At 35.1% G+C, this 26,109-nt stretch overlaps 1 protein-coding gene across 8 annotated transcripts in view; it reads right to left on the bottom strand.

Annotated features, from left to right (window-relative positions):
* Positions 1-26,109, bottom strand: part of MYO9A (myosin IXA) — a 239,522-nt gene that overhangs the window by 89,365 nt on the left and 124,048 nt on the right. For all 8 annotated transcript variants that reach the window (XM_061157939.1, XM_061157937.1, XM_061157942.1 and 5 more), the window contains 3 exons: positions 15,348-15,467; positions 4,258-4,333; positions 260-403 (listed from right to left, as the gene is read on the bottom strand). In XM_061157939.1, coding sequence (XP_061013922.1) covers positions 260-403; positions 4,258-4,333; positions 15,348-15,467 — 340 coding nt within the window. The remainder of the gene's footprint in view (positions 1-259; positions 404-4,257; positions 4,334-15,347; positions 15,468-26,109) is intronic.

The raw sequence follows: 26,109 nt of genomic DNA, 5'->3' as shown, positions 1-26,109 counted from the left end.
ATGTAGAGTCTGTTAAAGAGCAATAAAGAATCATCTCCAGAAGTATATTCAGTCATGATCTCCTAGTAAGATGAAAACAAATACCAGCTTTATAATACATGAGACTGTCACAGTTCTAAATTCTGACTACTTTTCAATCTTGTTTCACTTAAAATTCTACTCATGAAAATAATGCTTCACAATTACCTCTCTTCTTTTTCAGCCTGAAATTTTAAATCAGTTATAAAAAAGGCAAGCCATATTGTTGATCAATACTAACGTGAGAATCCCATGGGCTCTCTCCAAAAGTTTGCTGCTAGCTGAATTAGCGAATATCCCATCTTTATCAAGCAAGGAGGTGTTACTTGATAGTTTACTCTGGCGAATCCCAGTTCTGCCATTCCAGGCAAAATCAAATGTTTCACTGTAAAAATTAAATATAGTACAATTTCCTTAGTTGAGACATCCCTAACACTCCAGAAATTTCTTTTAAAAGTAAAACAAAGCTTTAAACACTGAAGTTAAAACTTTACTTAAAAAAGTGAAACAAAGCTTTAAACACTACAGTTAAAATTAAGAAAAAATGCTAAACCAGCAGAAAATGGTTTTATCAAAGAGATTACTGATCAATTTGGACTAATCTTTTAGTCTCTCAGAACCAAATATTTCTAGGGATTCTACCACATTCACATTCAAAAGTACATGATGAGCACACCATATAGCTATATGTACCATTTAACAATCAGTAAATAATATAATGTATTATAAGATACTGTCATGTCTTTTGTTTCAGGTCCAAAATCCCTATCCTTTAAAAAGTATATATTAGCCCAAGTGTAACCACTTCTTTGAGTTTCACTTCTTTTCTGAGAATATTCAATGTACGTAAAATAGAAATAAAAACTGTTTGCTTTTTTCCCTGTTAACTGTCTTTCATTAGTTTAATTTACAGGCCTATAGCCATTGAACCTAAGAAGGCAGAGGACAGTTTCATACCATAAAATTTGATGTATATAACATTATCAAAACAATAAAACTATAGAAATGAAGAACAGGTTAGTGGTTGCTAGAGACAGAAAAGGGACATGGAAGAAAAAGAAGAATACAAATAAGCAGTATGAATAAATTCTTTTATGCTGATAAAAGAGTTCTGCAGGCTGACTGTGGTGCTGGTTACACACATCTATGTTGCTGCTGTTTAGTCACTAAGTTGTGTCTGACTCTACTGTGACCCCATGGACTGTAGCCCACCAGGCTCCTCTGTCATGGGATTTGCCAGGCAAGAATACTGGAGTGGGTTGCTATTTCCTTCTCCAGGTGATCTTCCCGACCCAGGGATTGAACCTGTGTTTTCTGCATTGGCAGGTGGATTCTTTACCAGTGAGCCACCAGGGAGATAAAATTGCAAAGAAACTACATATATACAAACAGAGATTTTTTTTTAAATGGTGAAAACTATAGTCTAGTTAATATTAATGAAACTATGTAATTTTCCTGGTTTTGATAATGTACTACTACCATATAAGATTCTTTAAGGAAAACTGAATGAAGAGTACATAGGACTCTATAAACTATATTTCCCTTGCACTATTTTTGAAACTATTTAAGAATGGAATATAACCTTAAAATATGTATTTTCCCATCAGTTCTTTACTTAAATTATACCACTTTTTAGATAGCCAGGACAATATCTTCAAAATCTTTTAATAGCTTTATTCTATCCTCCTGGTCAAGTTTCTAATGAAGAATGACAGAAAATAATCAAACATGAAAAACTTTATCTATAAAAATTTTCATTAATACCAAAAAATTAGAAACAACCTAAATAGCCAACAATTGGAAATAAATCAAGGAATCATGTCATAACCACACCAATGGGAGTCTATAAAGTCATTAAAAATCATGTAGTAGAATAGTTATTTAACGGTATAAAAATTGTCTGCATATATTATCAAATCTAAATAAAGTATCACTGCATGGTGTGGTTTTGTTTAAGACAATTATATTTATACATATGGAAGGAAGAATAAATACAAGAAAAATTTTATGGGCAAAGTAGACATTTGCTCAAACAAGATATATGTATCATCAAAAAAGATATACAAATCAGCAATAAGCACATAAAACGATGCCGAACATGATTAGGTATTAGGGAAATACAAACCAAAACTACACGGAGATACTACTTTAATCCCGTTAAGACAGGCAATAACAAAACAACAAGGATGTGGAGAAATTGGAACCTTTATCCATTACTAGAGGGAAGGCAATGAAGCCTTTACCTCTCACTCAAGGAAAATGTACACAGCTAAAAACAGATTTATATTTGTATTTCCTTGTTTTACAAAGACTACCTCAATTCTTAGTCCTAGATCACCACAAAAGTGGTTGTCCTACTCTTTCATTTACGACTCACTAATTAGGAATATTCCATAGGTGAGGTCCAAAAACCTCTACTCAGTATATACAAGCGAATCATTTCATGACTTGTTTGATTTTCTAAGTATCTATTTTTCTATCCTCTCCATCTTCTCACCAATTTTCTCTAAAATATGTCTAAAATAAACTCAACAAAACAACAAATATGAGCTGGAAGGATCTCCTGTTAAGGCCTGCTAGCTGGCCTTATCCTGATAACATTACTTCAGTGCCAAATATCTTTCTCTTTATTGTATGCAAAGGAAAAGAATCAAGCTAGTGTGACCAATTCCTCTGTGAAGAAGGGTCTCATAAATGAGCTTATACACACATCTTTACAAAATTAGATTGTCTTTCCACGAGTCCCTAAATTCAGTTAGCTGCTTGAACCCAGACTAATTAATCTTAAACCAAAATATCAGACTATTTCAACTAACGGATAAAAACAGAAGCCCATACAGATCACCTCAGACATCCAAAATTAAAAGCAGTACAAAGAAACACAAACTCGGGAATTCCCTGGTGGTCCAGTGCTTAGGATATGGCATTTTCACTGTGGTGATCCAGGTTCAGTCCCTGGTCGGGGAATTAAGGTCCCACAAGCCACACACAGCAGCCAAAAAAATAAAAATAAAAAGAAAGAAAGTCCACAAATTAGGAATTAGGAAATTTATAACCACTAAATTGCTTTGGGAAATGCAAAAAGTCACAATTCCTTTTTTTACACAAATCAAAACAAATGAGATCCTTAAGTCAGGGATCTCTAACGACCAGGGTAAGAACACTGCCGGCACACTGACATAAAGGCACACAGGGTCACCAGACTAATGACCTCATCTGTTCTCAAGTAAAATCCAACGTGCACACGTAACGGTGATTTTGTCAGCAGCCAACTGTCATACATACACTACAAAGACAGTAAGTCATTCAATCATTCAATTCGCTGGTATTAAAGGTAAGTAGAGTTGAGGCTGGATACTTGGGCTGTGAAAGTTCTTGTAGGTTAAAATAGTGAACCAAGACTTCTTGTAATAAGCAATAAAGAGTTGTAAAAAAGTTGTGGAGCAGAGAAATGACAATATACATTAGAAAGACATAGTCACTCAAAATGGAAAACCTGATCAATGAAGTTAAACCATAATTCTAAATTCTACACAGATCATACTAATTTTAGTGTCTTACCAGGGCACTAAAAAGCTCAATTCTCTTGATGTTCAAAATGTACACAGAAAACTTTATAGATACTAAACAATGTTCTTTTGCTCATTTAAAGTACAATCTTTATAAAATAGTATGTGCAAAGGAAACAGGAGTTTTATTTACAAACTCAGAAAATTACTTGTACTTGTTACTTTCAAATTTTACTCAAGAATTCTTCATTGAAAATGGTAAAAGGTAAGCTGTGGTTACCACATTCATCAAGAAAAGGTATTGGAGTATTTAAATGTGGCAAAAGTTTAAAGAAAAGAAAAAGAAAACATTTCAGATGGTTTGCTATAAATCAAATTACTCAGTTATTACTTACCAGTAAGATTTCTCCATGGAAAGAAGCAGAAAACCCATTACTTTTGCAAAAGATATAAAATGCCATTTGAAAGGTCTCAGAAATGAAAACATATGAACTCATTTTTAATCATCCTGGGAAAACTTTTTTAAATTGTACAACCATTTTACCAGAAGCAATCTTAGATAATATACTCTATTGTTAACTCTAACCTTATTACACCCTTTATAAAAGTTTTAAGAAGGTTTTTTAAAAGGTCTGATTTTCTTCAGTTTTTAAGCCCCAGAAGTATTATTACTAATAATTCGAGCTATTTCTTCTGTACTTCCTTGAAAACATAAACCAAACATACTTACTGTTGGTTTTTTTCATTTAGAGTATTCATGCCCTGGAGATCAGAAAGAGGTGTTCTGGGGTTTTTCCGAGTTATACCTAGTGGATAGAAAGCAAAAATTTTCAATCAGTGCTACCAGAGACTGAAGACAAACAGTTCTTCTAAGAGCAAATGCTAAACATATCAGAAACATCTACACTTGATCTCAGCCAAAAGGCTGAGAAGTGATATCAGAAACATCTAAATAAAAATATGAACCAAGTCCCATGACTGTTACTTATAAATCTTAAGTCAACAATGAAACCAATTAGGGAATTTAATAATAAATTCTTCTCTCATTTAAATATTTTTAGGAAATCCAAGGGTAACTGGGCTGAAGGCCCAGAAGTGTACAAGTTCTTTTCTTATTTTAATATTCAATATTAAATATTTAATCATTTAGTGTTCAAAAAATTCTTAATTTATTTGCATCACTTTTCAGCAATAGTATATTGCTGACATGAATTGTAGATTTTAGAAATCAATTAATCTTATAAAGACACTGAGAATCAAAGACGATGAATTGCTTCCTCAGAAATAACAATATTTTTTAAACAAAAACTCTAATTAAAAAATAAGCAGAAGATTTGAATACACATTTTTCCCAAAGAAGATGCACAGATGGCTCACAAGCACACAAAAAGATGCTCAACTTCATTAATCACCAGGGAAATGCAAATCAAAACCAAAATGAGACATCACTTCACACCAGTCAGAAAGGCTATCATTAAAAAACACAAATAAGTGCTGGCAAGGATGTGGAGAAAGGAAGTGCTCACACACTACTGATGGGGATATAAATTGGTGCAGGCACTGTGAAAACAGTATGGAGGTTTCTCAAAAAACTAAAATGGAACTACTGTTATGATCGAGCAATTCTACTCCTGCATACACGTCTGGAAAAAATGAAAATGTTAATTTGAAAAGACACATGCACTCCAATGTTCACAGAGCCCTATTTATAACAGCTAAGTAATGGAAGCAACCCATGTGCCCGTCAGTCAACAACTGGCATAAGAAGATGTGGTGTATGTGTATGTACACACACACACATACACACACACACACACACCCTGGCATATTACTCAGATACTAAAAAAAATAAAACACTGCCATTTGCAGCAGTGGAGGGACCTAGAAAATATTATGCTGTATATATGACTTATATGTGGAATCTAAAAAAAATACAAATGAGTGTAAATGCAAAACAGAAACAGACTCACAGATACAGAAACTTGTAGTTACTAAAGAGGAGAGGGAAGATGGAAGGGACGCAATAGGGACACAGGGTTAAGAGACAGACGTTACTATATATAAAACAGTAAAAGTATTTCTACTTGAGATAAAAATCTTGTATGTGGAAAATACTAAGAAATTCACAAAACAACATTAGGACTATTATTAAATAAGTTCAGCAAAATTACAAGATATAAGATCACTATTCAAAAATCCACTTTGTTTCTATACAATCGCAACAAACAATTGGAAATGAAATTAAGAAAACAATTCTATTAATAATAGCATTAAAATAATATAAAAGGAATAAGTTGAACAAAAAAGTATAAAATATCTACTGAAAAACTACAAAGTATTTTAAAGAATAATTTAAAAAGGACACCTAAATAAACGGAAAGCCATCTGTGCTCATGGACTGGAAAACTTAATACTGTTTTAAGATTGCAATGTTCCTGAACTCATTTACATATCAATGCAACCTCTATTAAAATTCCAGCTGTTTTTTTTTTTTTTTCACTAAAATGAATAAGCTGACCCTAAAATTGATATGGAAATGCAAATGGCCCAGAATAGCAAAACTAATGTTGAAAAAAGAGAACACAGTTGGAGGATTCATACTTTCTGAATGCAAAACTTACTATAAACATATAGTAACTGAGACAATATGGTACCAGTATAAAGATAGACAAATAGATCAATGGAAAGGAACAGAGAGTATAGAAATAAACCTTTACATTTATGATCAAATAAAATTTGACAAAGGTGCCAAGACAATTCAATGAAAAAGGAAAAATCTTTCAACAAAAACTGAGAAAACTAGATAACCACATGGAAAAGAATGAGGTTGGTGATCCAGTGGTTAAGACGTTGCCTTACAGTGCAGAAGGCAGGGGTTTGATCCCTTGTGGGGAAGCTAAGATCCCACATGCTGCATGGCAAAAAATTCAAAACATAAACAACAGAAGCAATACTGTAACAAAGACTTTTAAAACAGTCCACATCCAAAAAAAAACACAAGAATGAACTTGGATCAAAGACCAAAATATAAATGGTAAAAGTATGAAGCTCTTAAAACATAGGAGTAAACATTTCTGACCTTGGATTAGGTAGTAGTTATATAGCTATGACATCAAAAGAATAAGCAACCAGAGAGAAAAACTGATAAACATAAATCCATGGCTGATTCATGTCAATGTATGACAAAAACCACTACAATATTGTAAAGTAATTAGCCTCCAACTAATAAAAATAAATGGGAAAAAAAAAGAAATTATCAAAATCTAGAACTTTGGGGTTTCAAAGGATTCTACAGCAAGAAAGTGAAAAGGCAATCCACAGATGGTAGAAAATGGCAAATCAAATATCTGATGAGAAACTTGAATCTAGAATATTACAAGAACTTTCTTTCGCAACTGAATATTATTAAGACAACCCAATTTTAAAAAGAACAAAGGATATGAATAGGTATTTATCCAAAGATGATAGGCAAACAGCTAATAAGTGCATAAAAAGATGCTCAACATCATTAGTCACCAGAGAAATGAAATTAAAACCACGAGATTATACTTCACATCCCCTGTGTGTGTGTGTGCATGCTAAGTAAGTCACTTCAGTCATGTCTGACTCTTTGCAACCCCATGGACTATAGCCCACCAGGCTCCACTGGCCATAGGATTTTCTAGACAAGAATACTGGAGTGAGTTGCTATTTCCTTCTCCATCACACCCCCAGCATGACTATAAAAAACGACAGATAAATGTTGGCAAGGACATGTAAAAACTGGAACCTTGCATATACTCATGTGCATGTGCTGCATGCTCAATCATCTGACTCTTTGTGACCCCCCACGGACTGTAGCCCACCAGGCTCCTCTGTCCATGGGATTCTCCAGGCAAGACAACTGGAGTGGGTTGCCATTTCCTCTTCCAGGGGACCTTCCCGATCCCCGGGATCGAACCCACACCTCCTGCGTCTCCTGCCCTGCCAGGTGGACTCTGCCACTGCACCACCTGGGAAGTCCTTCATGCAGACGCTGCTGAATGTGAAATGACACAGTTACTTTGGAAAACAGCTAGCAGTTCAAGAAAAAATTAAACAGAGACTACTAAGTATATACCCAGGAGAACTGAAGACATAACATCTATACCCACGTAAAAACTGTTACTGGAAAACATATGTCTTGGGATCAACAAATTCAGTTAGAACTTTGAACAACTTTATTTTCTTACATATTTGAATGCATTGATTTCATTTCACTTATTCAGTTCCTACATCATGGATAGCAATTATCCTTAGAACAAATTATCATTTTCTATTCTCCATACCCATTCTTTTCTCCTGCACATTGACACATAATCATCCCAGGCCTTTCCTTAATACTATTAATGCAATTTTCAGTTACGTTTCCTCTATTTATTAAGATCACAAATGTGTTGATTTATGCCTCTGCTTTTAGCTCAAAACCTGTTTCAATATCCTTCTGATTATTTCATAGTCTTAAATTTGTGCTACTGCTTTACTAGCTTCGTGCTCTTAAATTCTTCTTAAACTGTGAACTGCTCATAGGGAATTTTCTTCCCTTTTTTGGAGTATCTTCCTTGTAACGCAATAGGGTGTTTCTTTTGTGCACGTTTCTTTAAAACTTTTTGAAAAAGCCACTGTGAGACTCTAACTCGTGATGTAAATCTATTCATACTTTTATTAATTTTAAATTATAGTACTTATTTCTCATATTTTGTTTCATATTTATTTCACTCATTTTTTTTCCCTGATAGATGAAGGTCACTTATGCTACTTTAAACGATAAAGATTCAGGGAAAACCGTGATGGTCCAGTAGTTAGGACTTTGCGTTTTTGCTGTGGAAGGCAAGGATTCAACCCCTGATCAGGGAACTAAGGTTCCATGAACAGTGCAGAGTGCCCCACTTCCCCCCCAAAAATTCAATTTTTGTTATTACTGTGGTTGTCTGTAAGGCAGACCTTCATGTTTGTTTACCCATATAGATTTCCAAAATTTGATAAATAGCCGTATTCTACCAACTCAATAAAAACAGCTCCCTGACATTCCTCCTGTTTCAAACAGAAATTCTAGTCATATTACATTTTTAGACATTTTAAATTATGTTAGTGCAAGTCTCTGTATAAGGCAATAGCCAAAGGGCTTTGGCATTTATCATCACATTTGAGTCTCTCATTGCCCCTGTGCAGAGGGACTACCTTTCAGAGAAGGAAACTGAAGCTCTGAGAAACACCTTCCACACACAGTAACACAAGGGCTAAGTGGCAGAGCCAGAATTTGGGCCTAGTCCTGCCCAACTCCAAATGCCAGGCTGTTTCTCATCTCTCTTTTGAGAGTAATGTGAAGGTCCCCACGTCATAATCTATGTGCCCTGCCACAAAACTCAGGTCTTCCAAGAACTGGAGCCTTCCTCAATAATAGGCAAGCAGGCTGCTGGTTCTCACTCTGACCTGGAGGAAGCCCTTATGAGTAAGGTGCGGACATTTCCTGGGGTTTCTATATTTTTATTTTTAATATTCTTAATTCCATGAAAAATAGTCTCTTCTACATATCTGAATTTATGTCAGGCTTCATGATAAGCAATTAATTTTTTAAATTGTGGCAAAATTTATACATTGTAAAACATATTCATTGTAAGCATATAGTTGGTCAAGTATAGGAAAAACTGCCACCAAAGAAGATATACTGAGTGACTAATAAAGCTGGCAATCTTTAAAGAGCCTAGGGATCATTCATATATCTTCTTTTCTAAGTGTATGCTTAAACCTCTTGACTGTTTTTGACTGGTCTGTTTCTCTTATTGCAGTTTTTTCATACTTTGTCTTCAAGTCAGTTATGTATTATAAATTATTATGAATATTGTTTCTCAGGCTGTGAGATGCTTTTTCTTTTAACAATATCTTGAAAGTTTTCAATTTTGATGAACTTCAATAATACCATTTTTTTTTTCTTTTTACTTCATGCTTTTATGTTTCATCTAATAAATTTTGTCCCAAGGCTGCAAAGATGTTCTCTCAGGTTTTCTTCTGTAAATTTAATATTTTATTCTTTACAAACAGCTATATGACCCATTTCAAGTTAATGTTTATGTATAATATAAGGTAAGGATCGAAGTTCTCTTAAACATTATATCTGCCATGAAGTGATGGGACCAGATGCCATGATCTTAGTTTTTTGACTGTTGAGTTTTAAGTCAGCTTTTTCACTCTCCTCTTTCACTTTCATCAAGAGGCTCTTTAGTTCTTCTTCGCTTTCTGCCATAAGGGTGGTGTCATCTGCATATCTGAGGTTATTGATATTTCTCCCAGTAATCTTGATTCCAGCTTGTGCTTCATCCAGCCCAGCTTTTCTTGTAACATTGTCTAATTTTGGTCTTAGAATCATTATACTGGCCTTATGATATGATTCATATAGTATTCCTTGCTCCTTTGTTTTCTGGAATAGCTGAGCAGAACTGGTATTATTCTTTACTTAAACGTTTTTAAAATAAAACTGGTTATCCAAACTATATGAGTCTGGACTTTTCTGTTTCCATGTGTGGGAAGGTTTTATTTATGAATCCAATCACTGACAAAAGACTAAACAAATTCTCTATTTTTCCTTGGATCAATACTGATAACTTGTTAACATTCAAGGCATTTATCCGTTTCATCTAAGCTGCTGAATATACTACCATAAATATTCATTCTCTCTCCTCAATCTTTATACCATATGTAAATGTCTTGTTCATTTCAAATCACAGTATTTTTGTCTTCTCTCATATTTCTTCATCAGAATGGCTAGAACTACACTATCCAGGTACAATAGCCACCAGCTACACGTGGCCATTCAAATTTAAGCTGATTTAACTAAATTTCAGTTTTAAAATTTTTTAAAAACTTCAGGTGTTTAATAACAATATGTGGCTAATGGCTACAGTTTTGAAGAGCATAGCTGGAGAACATTTTCATCCTCACAGAAAGTTCTACTGATCAGTACTGGAACTCAAGTTTTATTAATTTCAAAACTTGCCCTTTTGGTTTCCACTGATTTTCTCTAATGCTGTCGGCTTTCTATTCAGTGGTTTTAGTTCCTTATTCTTTACTTCCTTCTACTTATTTTGGGTTTAATATGCTCTTCTTCTTGTAGCTTCATAAAGTAAAAACTTAGATCACTGATTTTTAACCTCATTTCTTTTCTTAGATAAGGATTTAAACCTATTGGTTTTCTTCAAAGCACTTTAGTTGCATTACACAATAAAGTATATAATTATAAAATTATACAATTATATTTATATATAAATTTTATTAATTATAAATTATATAATTTATATATAAATTATATAAATTATAAATTGCTGGTCCCTCATCTTGTTCATGAACATTACAGTCTCTTATATCCCAAGAAGGTCAGAAGTATGGGTTTAAATTGAAGTAACGTTCTATCATACCTTCCCTCACTCTTTCTTTTCCCAGCATCTTATTTCTTCCCTTTCCAGGGCTCCTGATCTTTGTGGGAATTGCAGCTCATGTTCCTAAGAACCCTAATTTCTTCCCCCTCTTCTAATTTCCTCCCTGCAAATCTCAGAGACTAATCATTGTAAAGAGAAGGTGGGAGACCAGAAATGAAATGGAGGAGGAAGAGCCACAATACCTTTTATGTCTAAATCTCAAAGGTCACACACTGTCACTTCTGCCACATTCGATTTATTAGAAGGAAATCATTAAGTACTGCATGTGCCTTTTGAAGGGAGGAGTATCAAAAAATTGATGGACACATTTTGAACCCCCAGAACAATATCATAATTTTTACCCTAAAGAAATCATATATCTTTTAAAAGAACTAGATAAGGAAAGAAAATATGTATAGTCTTATCTTTATACCTATGTATTACTTCTGGTTTCTTTATTCCTTATAATAATTCACAGATCAGTAAACTAGAGTACAGATCAAACCCACTGCCTATTTTTGCATGGCCTGTAAGCTAAAAGAGATTTTAACTTTTAAATGACTGAGGGGAAAAAGTCAATAAGAGAGTATTTTTTTAAATATTTTTATTTATTTGGCTGCTGCAGGTCTTAGTTGCAGTACGCAAGATCTTTGAACTTCAATCTTCATTGCAGTATGTAGGATCTTTCAGTTGTGGCATACAAACTCATAGTTGTGGCATGTGGGATCGAGTTCCTTGACAAGGGATCAAACCGAGCCCCTTGCATTGGGAGGGCAGAGTCTTAGCCACTGGACCACCATCAGGGAAGTCTCTATTTCAGCTTCACTTTTGAAAGATACTTTCCTTAATTGATGATTGGACACTGTGGATGATGCATTGTAATAACAATGAATTCCGTTATATTTTTCTGCAGACTTGATTTTTCTTCTAATAGACAATTAACTTGTCTGTCCACAAACTATAAATCATAGCTTTTATAGCTGTTTTTATTTTCTGGGTTTGGGTTGTTCTACTGGATTTTAAATTTCAGCCTCCATTACTTTCAATGAGAAGACAGGTGTTAATCATATCATTATAAGCAAGACTCATTTTATTGCACTTCACTTGATCATGCTTTGGAGATACTGCATTTTTTACAAGGAGATTTGTGGCAACCCTGTGGTGAGCATGTCTATCAGCACCTTTTTTCCAACAGCATTTGCTCACATAGTATCTCTGTGTCACATTTTGATAATATCTGCAATATTTCAAAGTTTTCCATTATTATATCAGTGATCTTTGATGTAACTACTACTCCCTGAAGGCTTGGATTACAGTTACCATTTTTTAGCAATAAAGTATTTTTAGTTAAGGTATATCATTTTTTTTCCAACATAAAGCTATTGAACAACTGGTAGATTACAGTATAGTATAAATATAACTTTTATGTGTACTGGGAAACCAAAAAATGCATGTGTCTTTCTTCATTGTGATATTTGCTTTATTACAGTGATCTAGATTCAGCTATGAAACTGCTCAGAGGTATGCCTGCATTCTCCTGTATTTAATGTAATTTCCTCTGGGCTGCTTTCAAGAGTTCCTTTATATTTCTGGCATTTAGCAATTTGCCTACAATGTGTCTGGTAGCGGGTTTCTTTTGTATTGGTTCTGGCTGGAGGTCACTGATTATCTGGAATCTCCAAGTTAGTTTTTCTCAAACATGAGAAGTTTTTATCTACCATTTCAGTCACTCTAGCTTTTTGCCTCTTTCTCTCTCACCTCTACTTCTGGGATCCTAACTAAAGACGGTAAGAATTCAGCTCTCCCCTAAGAGGAGCTATGAAGAGATAACAAAAGGCCCTCAGTTTAAAAAAATCAGTAAACTGCACTTGTGTTTTTCAAAAATTATCTCCTATTTGGTTTGCAATTCTATTTACTTATTTATTTTTTATCTTTTTGGCCATATTGTGTGGCATGCAGGATTTTAATTCCTGACCAGGGATTGAACTCATATCCTCTGCATTGAGAGCACAGAGTCTTAACCACTGGGATGTCAGCGAAGTGGTTTATAGTACCCTTCGACAGAGCTCCTACACTCTCCCCCAAATACTCAGGAGAGTCAGCCAGGTATGGATGGCTCTAAGTTTGGGTGTTAGCCTTTTGGCAGCTCTCTCCATTCCAGGATTTTCCTCCTAAACTTCAAGCTTCTTTGCCAGTCCTCAACTTAGTCCTCAGACACTTCAAACCAGTATAGTCGTGGTTTTCTGTCCCTGGAGCTATGGAAGTTGGGGAGCACCTTGTGTAAAAAGCCACAAATTCTCAACTCTTACCCACTACTTACACATGGACTTCCCTGGTGGCTCAGACGGTAAAGCATCTGCCTACAATGCGAGAGACTGGGGTTCAATCTCTGGGTCAGGAAGATCTCCTGGAAAAGAAAATGGCAACCCACTCCAGTACTCTTGCCTGGAAAATCCCATTGACGGAGGAGCCTGGTAGGCTACAGTCCATGCGGTTGCAAAGAGTCGGACATGACTGAGCGACTTCACTTTCTTTCTTTCTACCCACTACTTTACTTTAAAGAATAAACTTCCCACTAGTTTCTGCTTCTTTTTGGTCTGTTAGTATTTTTGGTCTCTTTTCCAGCGTTTTTAATAAATTGTTACCTTAAAATTGTTTTCCAGGTTTTGCCATTGCTACCTGTGGCAGGGTTCATTTACCTAATCAATTCACCATTACTATTACCTAACACTAGTTAGTCCCCTAATTTTTTAAAAACTGTCTCCCAGACTTGAATTTATAATTTTACATATTATAAAATTTTAATTATTGGTAGTACTATAATGGAAAATAGCATAAACTACCTAAAGTAATGGAAAAGTCCACTTCCACAAATGTAGAAATAAATTTGCAAGAGTACAATGTACAATATCCTCCTGGAGCTCATGATGAAATTGGTGCCTTCCTATTCTACACCCATACATACCTACCTGGAAACAATCAGGCCTGTGAGTCATGAAAATTGACAAAGCAAATAAACTACTTGGAATTATTTAAAAGTTAAAAAGAACTCATTTAAGCACCCCCTCAAATGATTTGCAGACTGTTTTCAATAATATCCCCTGGATTAAAAGATTTAGAAAAGGAAGATGTGTATTTGGAATAAAGACTTGTATACCTTTTAGAAACAAGAGCAATAATTAAGAGTAACATTTAAAGACGTATTTTTTTAAAGTAAATACTTACCTTTGCTTTTCTAGAATGAGAAAATATTTTAATAATATTTTTCAAAATGTATTACACATTTTCTTATACCAAAACAGCATAGTAAGAAGAACTGAAGAGAGAATCCACAACATTTACCTTTAGGAATTCTACTTATACTCTCCTTTTACTGATAATTAAACACTAGTATTCCATGGAATTTCAGTCACAGAATTGTGAAGTTAGCAAAGTAAATCTGTGGTCAGTAAAAAGCTCAAAATACAAAACTAACTAATTTAGGTCCATTATATTATATGTATATTATATGCAAACTGCTGAATTAGTACTCTTAAGTATTCTTAAGGATCCCTTTATTCTCACTACAGCAATAGCAACAGCCAAACAACAGTAATTCCACAACCAAAAGAATCCATTTTCATGTAGAATGAGTAGAACAAATAGAAAAGGAGAAAATGGAGACCAAGGGCATCACACCAATTTTATATTAAAAAAAAAAGAACACCCATTATGATTCTATCATTCTTCCTTAAGCCAAAACATTAACTGGTGGTTTTGCTCCAAACCAGACATGGCAAAGTCTGATAGGAGAATTACAGTCAAACTAAGTGGATTCGCCAATGATACATGAAAGCAAATGATATCATTTGCCAATGATACACTGCTGATGTTGAAGTTCAAGTATAAATAAGCATAAAAATCAGCAGGAATTCAAAGAGATATAGGAAATTATTGGCACTGTGAGATATGTTAATTATCTTGATTGTGATGAGTTCACATATATGTCAAAACTGTATGCTTTGGTCTGCAGTTTATTCTACCCCAACCAGATCTCAACAAAGTTCAAAAAAAATCAATACTCATTTACTCATCACTTGGATACTTTAAAGATAAAAATGGAAATCAATTAAAAGTTTGTAACCAAACAACTCAAGGATCATAGACAAATAGTCACCCAAATTAAAAGAATATGTATATTATCTTTATATATATATATCAATTCTTTCTTTGTATCAAGAAAAAGAATGAAAGTCTCAATGGTGGTATCCTGAAACTCTCTGGTCAAAAGATGAGAGAGGTCACATTGTCTATTCCATTTAGGTTCCACCCAGGTGTAGAATGCTCCTGGTTTCCATTTCCAAATGGATGTGATAACACAGAGTTTATTAAACAGGATTTGCAGCCTTACTGTACTTCTCTTCCTTGCACCTCTGCAGAATCTCTAAGCTCCTCTGGTGGACTGGGTGTTGGAGAAAGCTAATACTATCCATACTTTTCAAAACTGCACATGGCGCTGTATCATCATGTCCTTAGGAAGCAAAAGAAAAACAAAAAAATGGAAAAAAGAAAAAGGCATTATATAAGCCCACACCAACAGAGAATCAAGGACAATGCTGCCAACTATTTTAAGAGTACATAAAAATGTATCAAGTAATTGTGGTTAAATGTGAATAATTTTTCCAATTAATTTGAAGAAATTACACAAAAAGAAAAAAATAAAGGTCCTGTTTAGGTGTTCAAAGTATTCTTTTTCAGTATTCAACATGTTGTTATGTTAACACCATATTAAAAATCTCTAATTTAAAATACTAGGGAAATTACAAAAATAATTTGTATGATGCCATTTTTTTAATGGACTCATTTTTATCAGGTCTGAAATATAATTAGAATATAGTTGGCAACAATGTAAGAAACATTGATGGAATCCCAAAGAGAAACAAACCCAAAACAATTTACCAAATTTAAACTTTCACAAATCTCGCAATTAACCACACTTGTAGGAAATCCAAGTGTGTCAATGTTGAAAAAGTAGAAAGAAAAGCACCACAGAACAGGAAAACCCAGCAGCACTTCTGTATTTATAAATCTGAAAACAAAGCTGGAGAATCTGTCAAAATTAACTATTGGGAAGAAAGGGAAGAGAGCACATTCAAGCAAGAACCAAAGCCCCAGATTAGTGTTACTGAAACAGTGGGTCACTCGAGCAGTAAAGAGAGAAGGAAGATTGTACCATAAATATTAGGAATATATGGATTTAAAGAGAATTCGGGTTTTCTAGGCTTAGAAGGTGTTGAGAAATCATTTATACGGAGAACATCTCTAGAGTTAGGACATTAAGTTTAAATGTAAGTAACTTTGCCTTTAAAACACAAAAGTGAATAGTTTAAAAACAGATGGAGGCAAATTAAGCAACACATAATTATGTACTAAAGTTCCACTAGTATGCACGTACTATATAATTTGGAATAAGATACTATCTATGAATAGTTCTCGAGGAAGAATCATTTTAAAAGTTAAACAGACGCAGAGTAATTCGAAGAGGTTTGCAAAGCATGGTTTAATCAAACTATAATTCCTTAAACTGGATACCAACACCCAGAGAATAGGCATCAACTTTTCAGCTAAGGAGACAGAAACTTATGATGCCATAACAATAGATTATAATAGACAGACACAGGTATACGTATTTGTATATCTGATATAGACATAATCAGGTTTTTGTACAATATTTTAAGAATTCATATTAGTTAATTTAAATATAAGTTAATAAAACATTATCTCATCTATCTAGTATGGAGAGTCCATAGTTGCAAGTGTTCAATGTTTCAAAAGAGACAAGTTTTACCAAGTTGCCACCATTTCTTACTCAAAAGATACCTCAATAAAAATATTCTATTCTCAATAATCTCCCACCTTGACTGGGTGCTTGGAGAAGGAATGCTTAGATTCAGATGAGCCTACATTTGGCTAGTAACATGGTTGGGAGGTTATCAGTGAAGGGGGACCATTTGAGGGAAAAAACACCTGGTGAGTTCTACTCATACTCTATCCAAATCATACTTTTTCTAAAGTTATCAACCAGATTTTCAGGCCCTTCAATAACTAATGATATATAGCAGTCAAGAAATAATTTAAGAAAATTATGGTATTAAAGTGTTTTGTATAAAAATTCAGAATATTAAATATACTAAATTATTATGTAATCTTAAGTTAAAACTCACTCAAAATTAATACGGTCATTGTACTCATATTAGTCTCTCAGTCGTGTCCAACTCTTTGCAACCCCACGGACTGTAGCCCACCAGGCTCCTCTGTCCATTGGGATTCTTCAGGCAAGAATACTGGAGTGGATTGCCATGCCCTCCCCTCCAGGGGATCTTCCCAACCCAGGGATCGAACCCAGGTCTCTCGCATTGCAGGTGGATTCTTTACCATGTGAACCACCAAGGAAGCCCGACTAAGCACAATTTCAACTGGATAACGGGTAATTTTCTATCTGTGATTGTTTTGTGTCTTACCAGCATACCTACAATTCAGGTATGAATGAAAATTCTTTCATTTTGCTTTCTATGCCTTCTTTTAATTCTTTACCAATTTTTAAAGACTGCTTTACAGACTCTAATACTATTTCCAAACCTTAAAGTGATATGCCTCTCTTTGCTGTGTTCATTAGCTTCCTGTCAAGATAGTTTGGTTTCCTAGGATGGTTTTATAAGTACTTTTGCAGTGGAGTCTCAAACTCCTAAAAGGTTTATTTAGTGTTTGCTTGTGCTAGTTTCTAGTCTAGTCTGGATAATTTCTCAGTCTGAGATTATGCATCAAACTACATAAATTCCCATGCATGGTTAACAGCCATAACCCATGCATGGTGAAGATACAGAACACTAATTTTTTTAGTCAACCTTTGTTTTCAAACTTTATCTAAGGCCTTACACATATTGATAAGATTAGTCTTGTTCCTCCTAGGCAGGACCAATAAATAGAATTTTTCAATTATCTTTTCAGTGACAGAAAAGTTCAAGCTCTTTGAAGCTCCTTATACCACATAACAGGGGCTTAATTCCAGCTTCCTTGTAGCATTCAAATCTGAAACCATATCTCTGATCCTGTAACAGTTTCTATAATGCCAGTTCTCACGCCTTTTTTAAAGGTATATTTTTAATGGCCATTTTTTAAAGACAAATTTCACATATGGTAAAATTCACTGATCTCAAGTATACAGTTTGATAAGCTTAAACAGATAGTTATATCATGTAATCCTCAATCAATATATAGAATATTTTCATCACCTCAACTAGTTCTTGTATTCCCTTCTGCTAAATACAATCCCTACCCCTCCCAGAGTCAACCAAGTAATGATCCATGTATTATTGAACCTGTTCTTAAACTAAGTGAAATCATACAGTACATATTCTTTCATGTCTGGCTTTCTGATAAATATTTTTGTGACTCATTCATCATATCAGTAGTTTAGTATTTTAATTGCTAAATAATGTAAAAAGGTAGGAATATATCACAACTTGGTTATTGTTTCTTTCACTGATGGATATTTGGATGTTTCCACTTGGGGGTTATTATAAATAAAGCACTATAGACATTCATTCTGTGTGTGTTTGTATATAATAACTTCATAGAAATACAATTCACATAGCACACAATTCACTTATCTAAAGTGTACAATTCAGAGGTTTTTAGTAAAATTCCCAAAGCTGTTTAACCATCATCACAATCAATTTTAGAATACCTTCATCATATCAAAGAGAAACCCTATATTTTTAAACTCTCACTTCCCTTCTCATCTCCCAGTTTTCCCATTCCAGTCCTAGGCAAACACTAATCTATATTCTATATACAGATTTGCCTATTTGAGAAAACTGATATAAATGGAATCATACAGTATGTGACCTTTTGTGCCTTACTCTTTCACTTAACAAAATGTTTTCAAGCTTCATCCACGTTGTAGCATGTACTAGTACCTCATTCATTTACATGACAGAAGAGTACTCCATTGTATGGATATAGCACTTTGTTTATCCATTCAATTGCTGATGAATATTTGAGTTGTTTCTATCAACATCTCTCGGCTACTACTAGTATGTTGCTAAGAACATCAGGTATAAGTTTTGTTTGAACACCTGTTTTCAATTCTTTTAGGCATCTACCTAAGAGAGGCATTACTAGGTAAAATGTAACTAGCAGGGTGTTATACAAAGTGGCGACATCATTTTACATTTTCACCAGCAGCATTTAAGGCTTCCAATTTCTCCACATCCCTACCAACATTATTTCCTGTCTACTTAATTACAGCTGTGAAGTGAAGTGGTATCTGACTGTGGTTTCAATAAGCATTTCCCTGATGACATATTATATTGAGCATCTTTTCATGTGTTTTACTGACTATTTGCTTATCTTCTTTAGAGAAATGTCTTTTCAGATCCTTTGCCCTTTTTAAAATCTGGTTATTAGTTTTTTTACTATTGAACTGCAAGAAATGCTTACATCCTAGATACCAGTTCCTTACATGTTTTATAAATATTTTCTATCATTCTACGAGTTGTCAGTTCTTAATAGTGTCCTCTGAGGCACAAAAGTTTTCTATTTGGGTGAAGTCAAATTTATCCCTTTTTGTATTTGGTTGCTTAAGCGTTAGGTGTCATATTTAAGAAACCAGTGCCTAATCCAAACAGAGAAATGTGAAGCCTCCAACTTTTGCCCTTCATATGCTTTTCTAGATTCCTTTACATATCAATTTTGGGATCAGCCTTGTCAATAGCTGGGGTTTTGACAGGACTATGCTGAATCTGTAAGATCCCATTATTGCCAGTTAACTACATTAACCTTTTCAATGCATGAACACAGAATATTTTTCCATTAACTGCAGATTCCTTAAATTTTTTCAACAATATTTTGCAGCTTTGGTGAACAAGTCTTGCAATTCTTTTGTTAAATTTACTAATAAGAATTTTGTATTTGTTGGTGCTCTTGTAATTGGAGCACCAACTTAATTTTGTTTCCAGGTTTTTCATTTTTAGTGTATAGAAATACAACTGATTTTGCGTATTGATTTGGAGCCTTGCAACTCTAAATGAGCTCATTTATTATCTCCACCAGATTTTTTTTGTAGATTCCTTAGGAAATTTTATACACAATATGCTATCTATAAACAAAATGGTTTCTTCCTTTCCGATTTGGATGTCTTTTTTTTCCTTTTCCTTGCCTGTTTACTCTTACCAGTATCTCCAGGGCAATGTTATATAGATGTGAAAGCAGATATCCTGTCTTATTTCTGATCTTAAGGGAAAAGTATTCAGTTATTCACCATCAAATATGGATTTTTCACAGGTCCCCTTATCAGGCTAAGGAAGTCTTCTTTCTAGTCCTAATTTGTTCAGCATTTTTATAATGAAAAACATGAAAAGGTATTCACTTCTGTGAGGCCTTTTCTGTGTATGTTGAGGTGATGATGTGATTTTTGTTCTTTATTCTATCAATGTAGTTGTATTACACTGACTTGATTTTTCTAAGCTGAACCAACCTTGCATTTCTGAGTAAATTTCAGTAGATAATGGTATAAAATATTGTTTACATATTGCTGAACTCAGCTTATAAGGATTCTGTTGACGATTTTTGTTGAGGGATATTGATTTGTGGTTTTCATTTCTGTGATGTCTTATCTGGTATCCTGGTAATACTGTCTTCACCAAATGAGAACAAAAGTATTCCCCTATCTTCTATTTCTTGGGAAGAGTTTATAAAGAATTGGTGGTAATTTTTCATTTCATTAAGTACTGGGTAAAATTTATCAATGAATTCACTGTTCTTGGCTTTGCTGTGTGGGAAAATTTTTTTCATAACTAATCCAATCTCTTTTCCTGTGACAAGCCTTTTCAGACTATTTCTTCTGAAGTCAGTATACGCTGTTAGCATCTTTCCAGGAATTTTTCCATTTCCACTAGATTTTAATTTGCTGCCATACAACTGTTCATAGTATTATAATCCTATTCATTTCCATTAGTTCAGTAGCAACACTCTCCTTTATTTCCCCAAATTAGTAATTTGGGTCTCCTTTCTCTTTTTCTTGGTCTGTCTACCTTGAGGTTTGTCAATTTTGTTTACCTTTTTAAAGAAGTAGCTTTTGCTTTTGTTTTCTTCTATTTATTTCCTTTTAATAATGTCCTTCCTACTTCTTCCTTTAGGTTTAGCTTGCCCTTTTTCCCTAGAATCATAAGGTGAGGCATTAGGTTATTGATTTGATATATTCTTTCTTTTTTAATAGAGATATTTGAAGCGATAAATTTTCCTCCAAACACTGTTATAGCTGTATCCCATTAGATATGGGTGTATATTTTCTTGCATTAATTTAAAAATATTTTCTAATTTCCCTTGTGATTTCCTTTGTCTCACTGGTTATTAAGAACTGTGTTACTTAGTCTCCACATATGTTTAGAGACATATTATTTTTGTTCCTCTATTCTTTCAATACAATCTTCTTTTGTACTAAATACATGTTATCTAGTATACTGTTTAAACATTTTGGTCATTTATTTTATTACTATATTATTTTTTAGCTATTTTCTTAACAGGGAATTAAAATTAGCATCTTGCCTTATAACATTCTGGCCCGGATTAAAAACTACTTAATTTCAATAGTCGGAGAAGGCAATGGCACCCCACTCCAGTACTCTTGCCTGGAAAATCCCATGGACAGAGGAGCCTGGTAGGCTGCAGTCCATGAGGTCCCTAAGAGTCGGACACCACTGAGCGGCTTCACTTTCACTTTTTACTTTCATGCGCTGGAGAAGGAAATGGCAACCCACTCCAGTGTTCTTGCTTGGAGAATCCCAGGGACGGGGGAGCCTGGTGGGCTGCTATCTATGGGGTCGCACAGAGTCGGACACGACTGAATTGACTTAGCAGCAATTTCAATAGTACATAAAAACTTTTCTCCTATATAACTTCATTCCCATCCTCTTCCTTTATACTGTTATTGTCATGCAAATTACAGCTTTTAAAATGGCATGCCCTCCAACAGAGATATGTAATTATTGTTTTTTATAGTTGTCTTTTAAATTAGATTGGAGGAAAAAAAGGTCACAAAATTATTTTTTTAAAGTTACAAAATGTAAAAGATACATTTATACTATCGTTTACACAGTACAAAGCATAACTTTATAGTCGCCTTTAATGGTGCTCTTTATTACATCATATGCTTTCAAATTACTGTCTAGTGTCCTCTCATGTCAGCCAGAACTCCCTTTACTATTTCCTGTGGGACAGCCAGTAGCAGTCATTCAGGACTTGTTTACCTGGGAATGTCTTAATTTCACCATCACTTTGAAGGGTAGTTCTTCTTGTGTCTGTGTGTATGTGTGTTTGGGGATTTTTTTCTTTTTTTGGCTGCACTCGGTCTTCACGGCTGCACAAAGGCTTTCTGTGTTGTGGAACACAGGCTCTAGGCATGTGGGCTCAGCAGTTGGGACACATGGGGTCAGCTGCTCTGCGGCATGTGTGATCTTCCCTGACCAGGTATCAAACCCATGTTCCTTGCATTGGCAGGCAGATTCTTAATAACAACTGGACCACCAGGGAAGTCCTAAAGGATGGTTTTGGTGAATACAGAATTCTTGACTGAGAGACTTCTTTTCTTCCAGCACTCTGGATATGTCATGCCATTGTTCTCTAGCCTTGATGGTTTCTAATGATGAATCAACAGTCCTGAGGATACTTTGTGCATGCGTGCATGCTATGTTGCTTCATCCTGTCTGACTCTTTGAGACTCTATGGACCATAGTCCGTCAGGCTCCTCTGTCCATGGAATTCTCCAGACAAGAACACTGGAGTGGGTGTGGGGACCTTCCTGACCCAGGGATCAAACCCACATTTCGTGTCTCCTGCACTGGCACACCAGTTCTTTACCACTAGCACCACCTGGAAAGCCCACTTTGTGCATGATGTGCTGCTTTCAACAGTCTCTCTTTACCTCTAGATAGTTTAATTATTATACATCTAAGTTTGAATCTCTGAATTCACCCATCTTATAATCTGTTGAGCTTCTGAAATGTATAGATTAATTTTCTCATCAAATTTGAGGAGACTGGGGCCATTATTTCTTGAAATATTATTTCTGTCCCTTTCCCTCCTTTCCTTCTGGACTCTCAAAAGTTTATATGCCTCATGGTGTCCCATAGGTCTAGAAGCTCCGCTTATTTTCTTCATTCTTTATTCTTCCTATTCTTCAACTCAACTGATCCGTCTTCATGTTTACTGATTCTGGCTTCTGCTTAGTCAAATCTGCTACTGAACCCTTCTGAATTTCTCATTTCAGTTATTGTACACTTTTTCCCACTTCAAAACTGATGTGTGTGTCTAAAATTTGATATTCTCCATCTAGTGCGACATTGTTCTCATACTCTTCTTTTGTTCTTCAGATATGCTTGCCTTTATGTCTTTAAACATATTTAAAACAGTTTAAAAATTCTGTCTAGCAATATCAATGCCTGGATTTTTTCAGAGATAGGTTTCTACAGATTCTTTCTTTCCCCATGTATGGGTCATATCTTCGTATTTCTTTGCATGTCTCAAAATCTTATACAGAACACCAGACATTTTAAATAATATAACATGGCAACTCTGAAAATCAGATTTTCTCTCTCTCCCCAGGATTTACTGTTGCTGCTGATTCTTACAGTTGCTATTTGTTTAGGACATTACTGAATTACTTCTGAAAGTTTGTATTCTTTGTCACAGGTGACCATGGAAACCTCTGCTCACTTAGCTCAATAAATGCCTGAAACCAGTAATTCTCCCAGTCTTTGTCAAAGGTCATTGAGTGCTTACATTGAAGCATACCTAGAACATTCAGCTAGGCAGTTTAGAACTCTGCCTTACCCTGCTCACACAAAACCTGAATGTTATCCTGAGATAAGAAATCGGGATCTCTTCAGGTCTTTACTGACCATAGCCCTAGGCAAGTACACAGTCCTACGCATGTGCTCAGCCACCTAAATTCCCATGAAACTTTTCATAGGCATTATGGAAACCTCATTCCCCAGGTGTTCCTTTTAAATGTTTTGTTAGTTTTTGCACCAACTGTTATCTATTGCATCAGAAAGTTGCAATGTTCAACAACTGACTGTTGCTTCTGACTGTTTTGGACAAAACCCCTAGATCAAAGGTTATTCATACTGGGAAAGCTCCAAGTCAGGTTAAAAGGTAGCCTTGTAAGTGGGGTCCTCCATGAAACTACCAAATAGGTTAAATAATGAAAACTCTCTGGGAATGGAGCTCTGAAGGAGTGCCAACCCCCTTCTACTCCCTCCAGCGGTTGTCCCACTTCTGATTTTCATTGCACATCTAGGCTATAGGTTTTCAACGCTACTGGTGAGCTCAAGAGGGAGGGTGGTGAGTAGCGCAAGTTTAAACACTATAAAGTGCACTGACATTATAATACTCAGTCTTTTTTCTTGTATGTACACTTTCCAAATTACTGCAGGCCTTTGATGAATTTCTTGAGCTCCGACAAAGTTATTCTGACAATTTTTGCAAGTGTTCCTGTTGCTTTTATGGAAGAGACACATTTTCAGAAGTCCTGTCTCCACTGTTGAATTGACATTCAATCTAAAACCCTCAGTCTTAATCACCACACCATAGAGCCTAACACAGAATTAATTTATTAGTAATGGTCAGGGTTTTGTTGTTAAGAAAAATGCATTTAATTGTCTTAAGTACTGGGTAGAATTGCAGATAGACTACTGCATAGAAATCCTAGACCCAGGGCTTACCAGGTGGCACTAGTGGTAAAGAACCCAGCTGCCAATGCAGGAGAAATCCTAGATCCTGTTTGTTGTTGTTGTTTAGTTGCCACGTCATGTCCAACCCTATTTAGGTGATATCTAAGTGAGTTTTAGTACTTGGTTATTTCTGGAAAGGGATCGTCACAGGAATCCTTCTCCCACTTGCAAAAACAAATGGGAGTACATTAGAGTCATGTAGTCCACTGTGTGGGATGGTGAAGAGGAACAGGTTATGTGGGAACCATTAATGCTCTCTACCTACAGACACTACATGAATGGCTTCAGATTTTCTCCCTGTAGATGAAGACATTGAATGACACTTTAAATTCTCATTCTTGTCTCTTACGCCAATGCCACAGCTGAATTTCCTGTCTCTCCCTAGTCTTTTTAGATGGATTAAAATTCTCTTTGGCTATATTTATATGTAACTCCAAAAGAAACAAATGAGCATCACTGCACTCACAGCAACATACTGTATAACTCATGGTCAACTTATGATCTCCCCTGTACTCTCTAGTCCAGGCTCTTTCTTATTCAGAAGGAGTAAATCAGAGGCAAGATAGATGACACCACTGAAATAGCTGTTCTTCCATACCTCACGGTTGACCAGAAAAATCATTACCATTTCTAATTTTACCTCCCAGCAGGGCCAACATGGAACCTCATTCAAATTGCCTGTTTACATGACTCTACTAAGAATATTTTATGGTTTCCTAATAAACTGCCATAGCTATTAACACACAACTATAACAAATTTATTCTTCAAACAATTAATTGAATTAATTTTCATTTAAAGGTCTTAAAATGGCATTGTGTTCTTTAACATGGAAGTCTATAAAAAAGAAAAAATAACAGTCAAAAGAAAATTTAAATTTGATATTCTCATTTGTGCTCAGCTGGCTTGATGATGAAGAATGATGTTAGAGAATCCCTTAAGAAAATCAAGGATTTTGGGGGGGGGAGGTTCAGCAACAAGGTATTTCTTGACAATTAGCTAAGAGTCCACTGATATTTCCTTTAAAAGATACTCTCAAAGGAAGTGAAAATATATTGCACTCTGTATTCTACATTTTCTTTCTCCATTAGAAATAATATTTTTGACATCTTACTCTAATTGAAAATCTGAACTTGGTTACCTTCTGCCTTTCACATGTTCTGCTACTGCTGCTAAGTCACTTCAGTCGTGTCCGACTCTGTGCGACCCCATAGACGGCAGCCCACCAGGCCCTCCACCCCTGGGATTCTCCAGGCAAGAACACTGGAGTGGGTAGCCAGTTCCTTCTCCAGTGCATGAAAGTGAAGAGTGAAGGTGAAGTCGCTCAGTCATGTCTGACTCTTAGCGACCCCATGGACTGTAGCCCACCAGGCTCCTCCGTC

This window comes from Dama dama, chromosome 12, assembly GCF_033118175.1.
Source record: "Dama dama isolate Ldn47 chromosome 12, ASM3311817v1, whole genome shotgun sequence".
In the NCBI taxonomy this organism is placed as follows: domain Eukaryota; kingdom Metazoa; phylum Chordata; class Mammalia; order Artiodactyla; family Cervidae; genus Dama; species Dama dama.
This window is presented reverse-complemented; position numbering and strand designations above follow the sequence as displayed.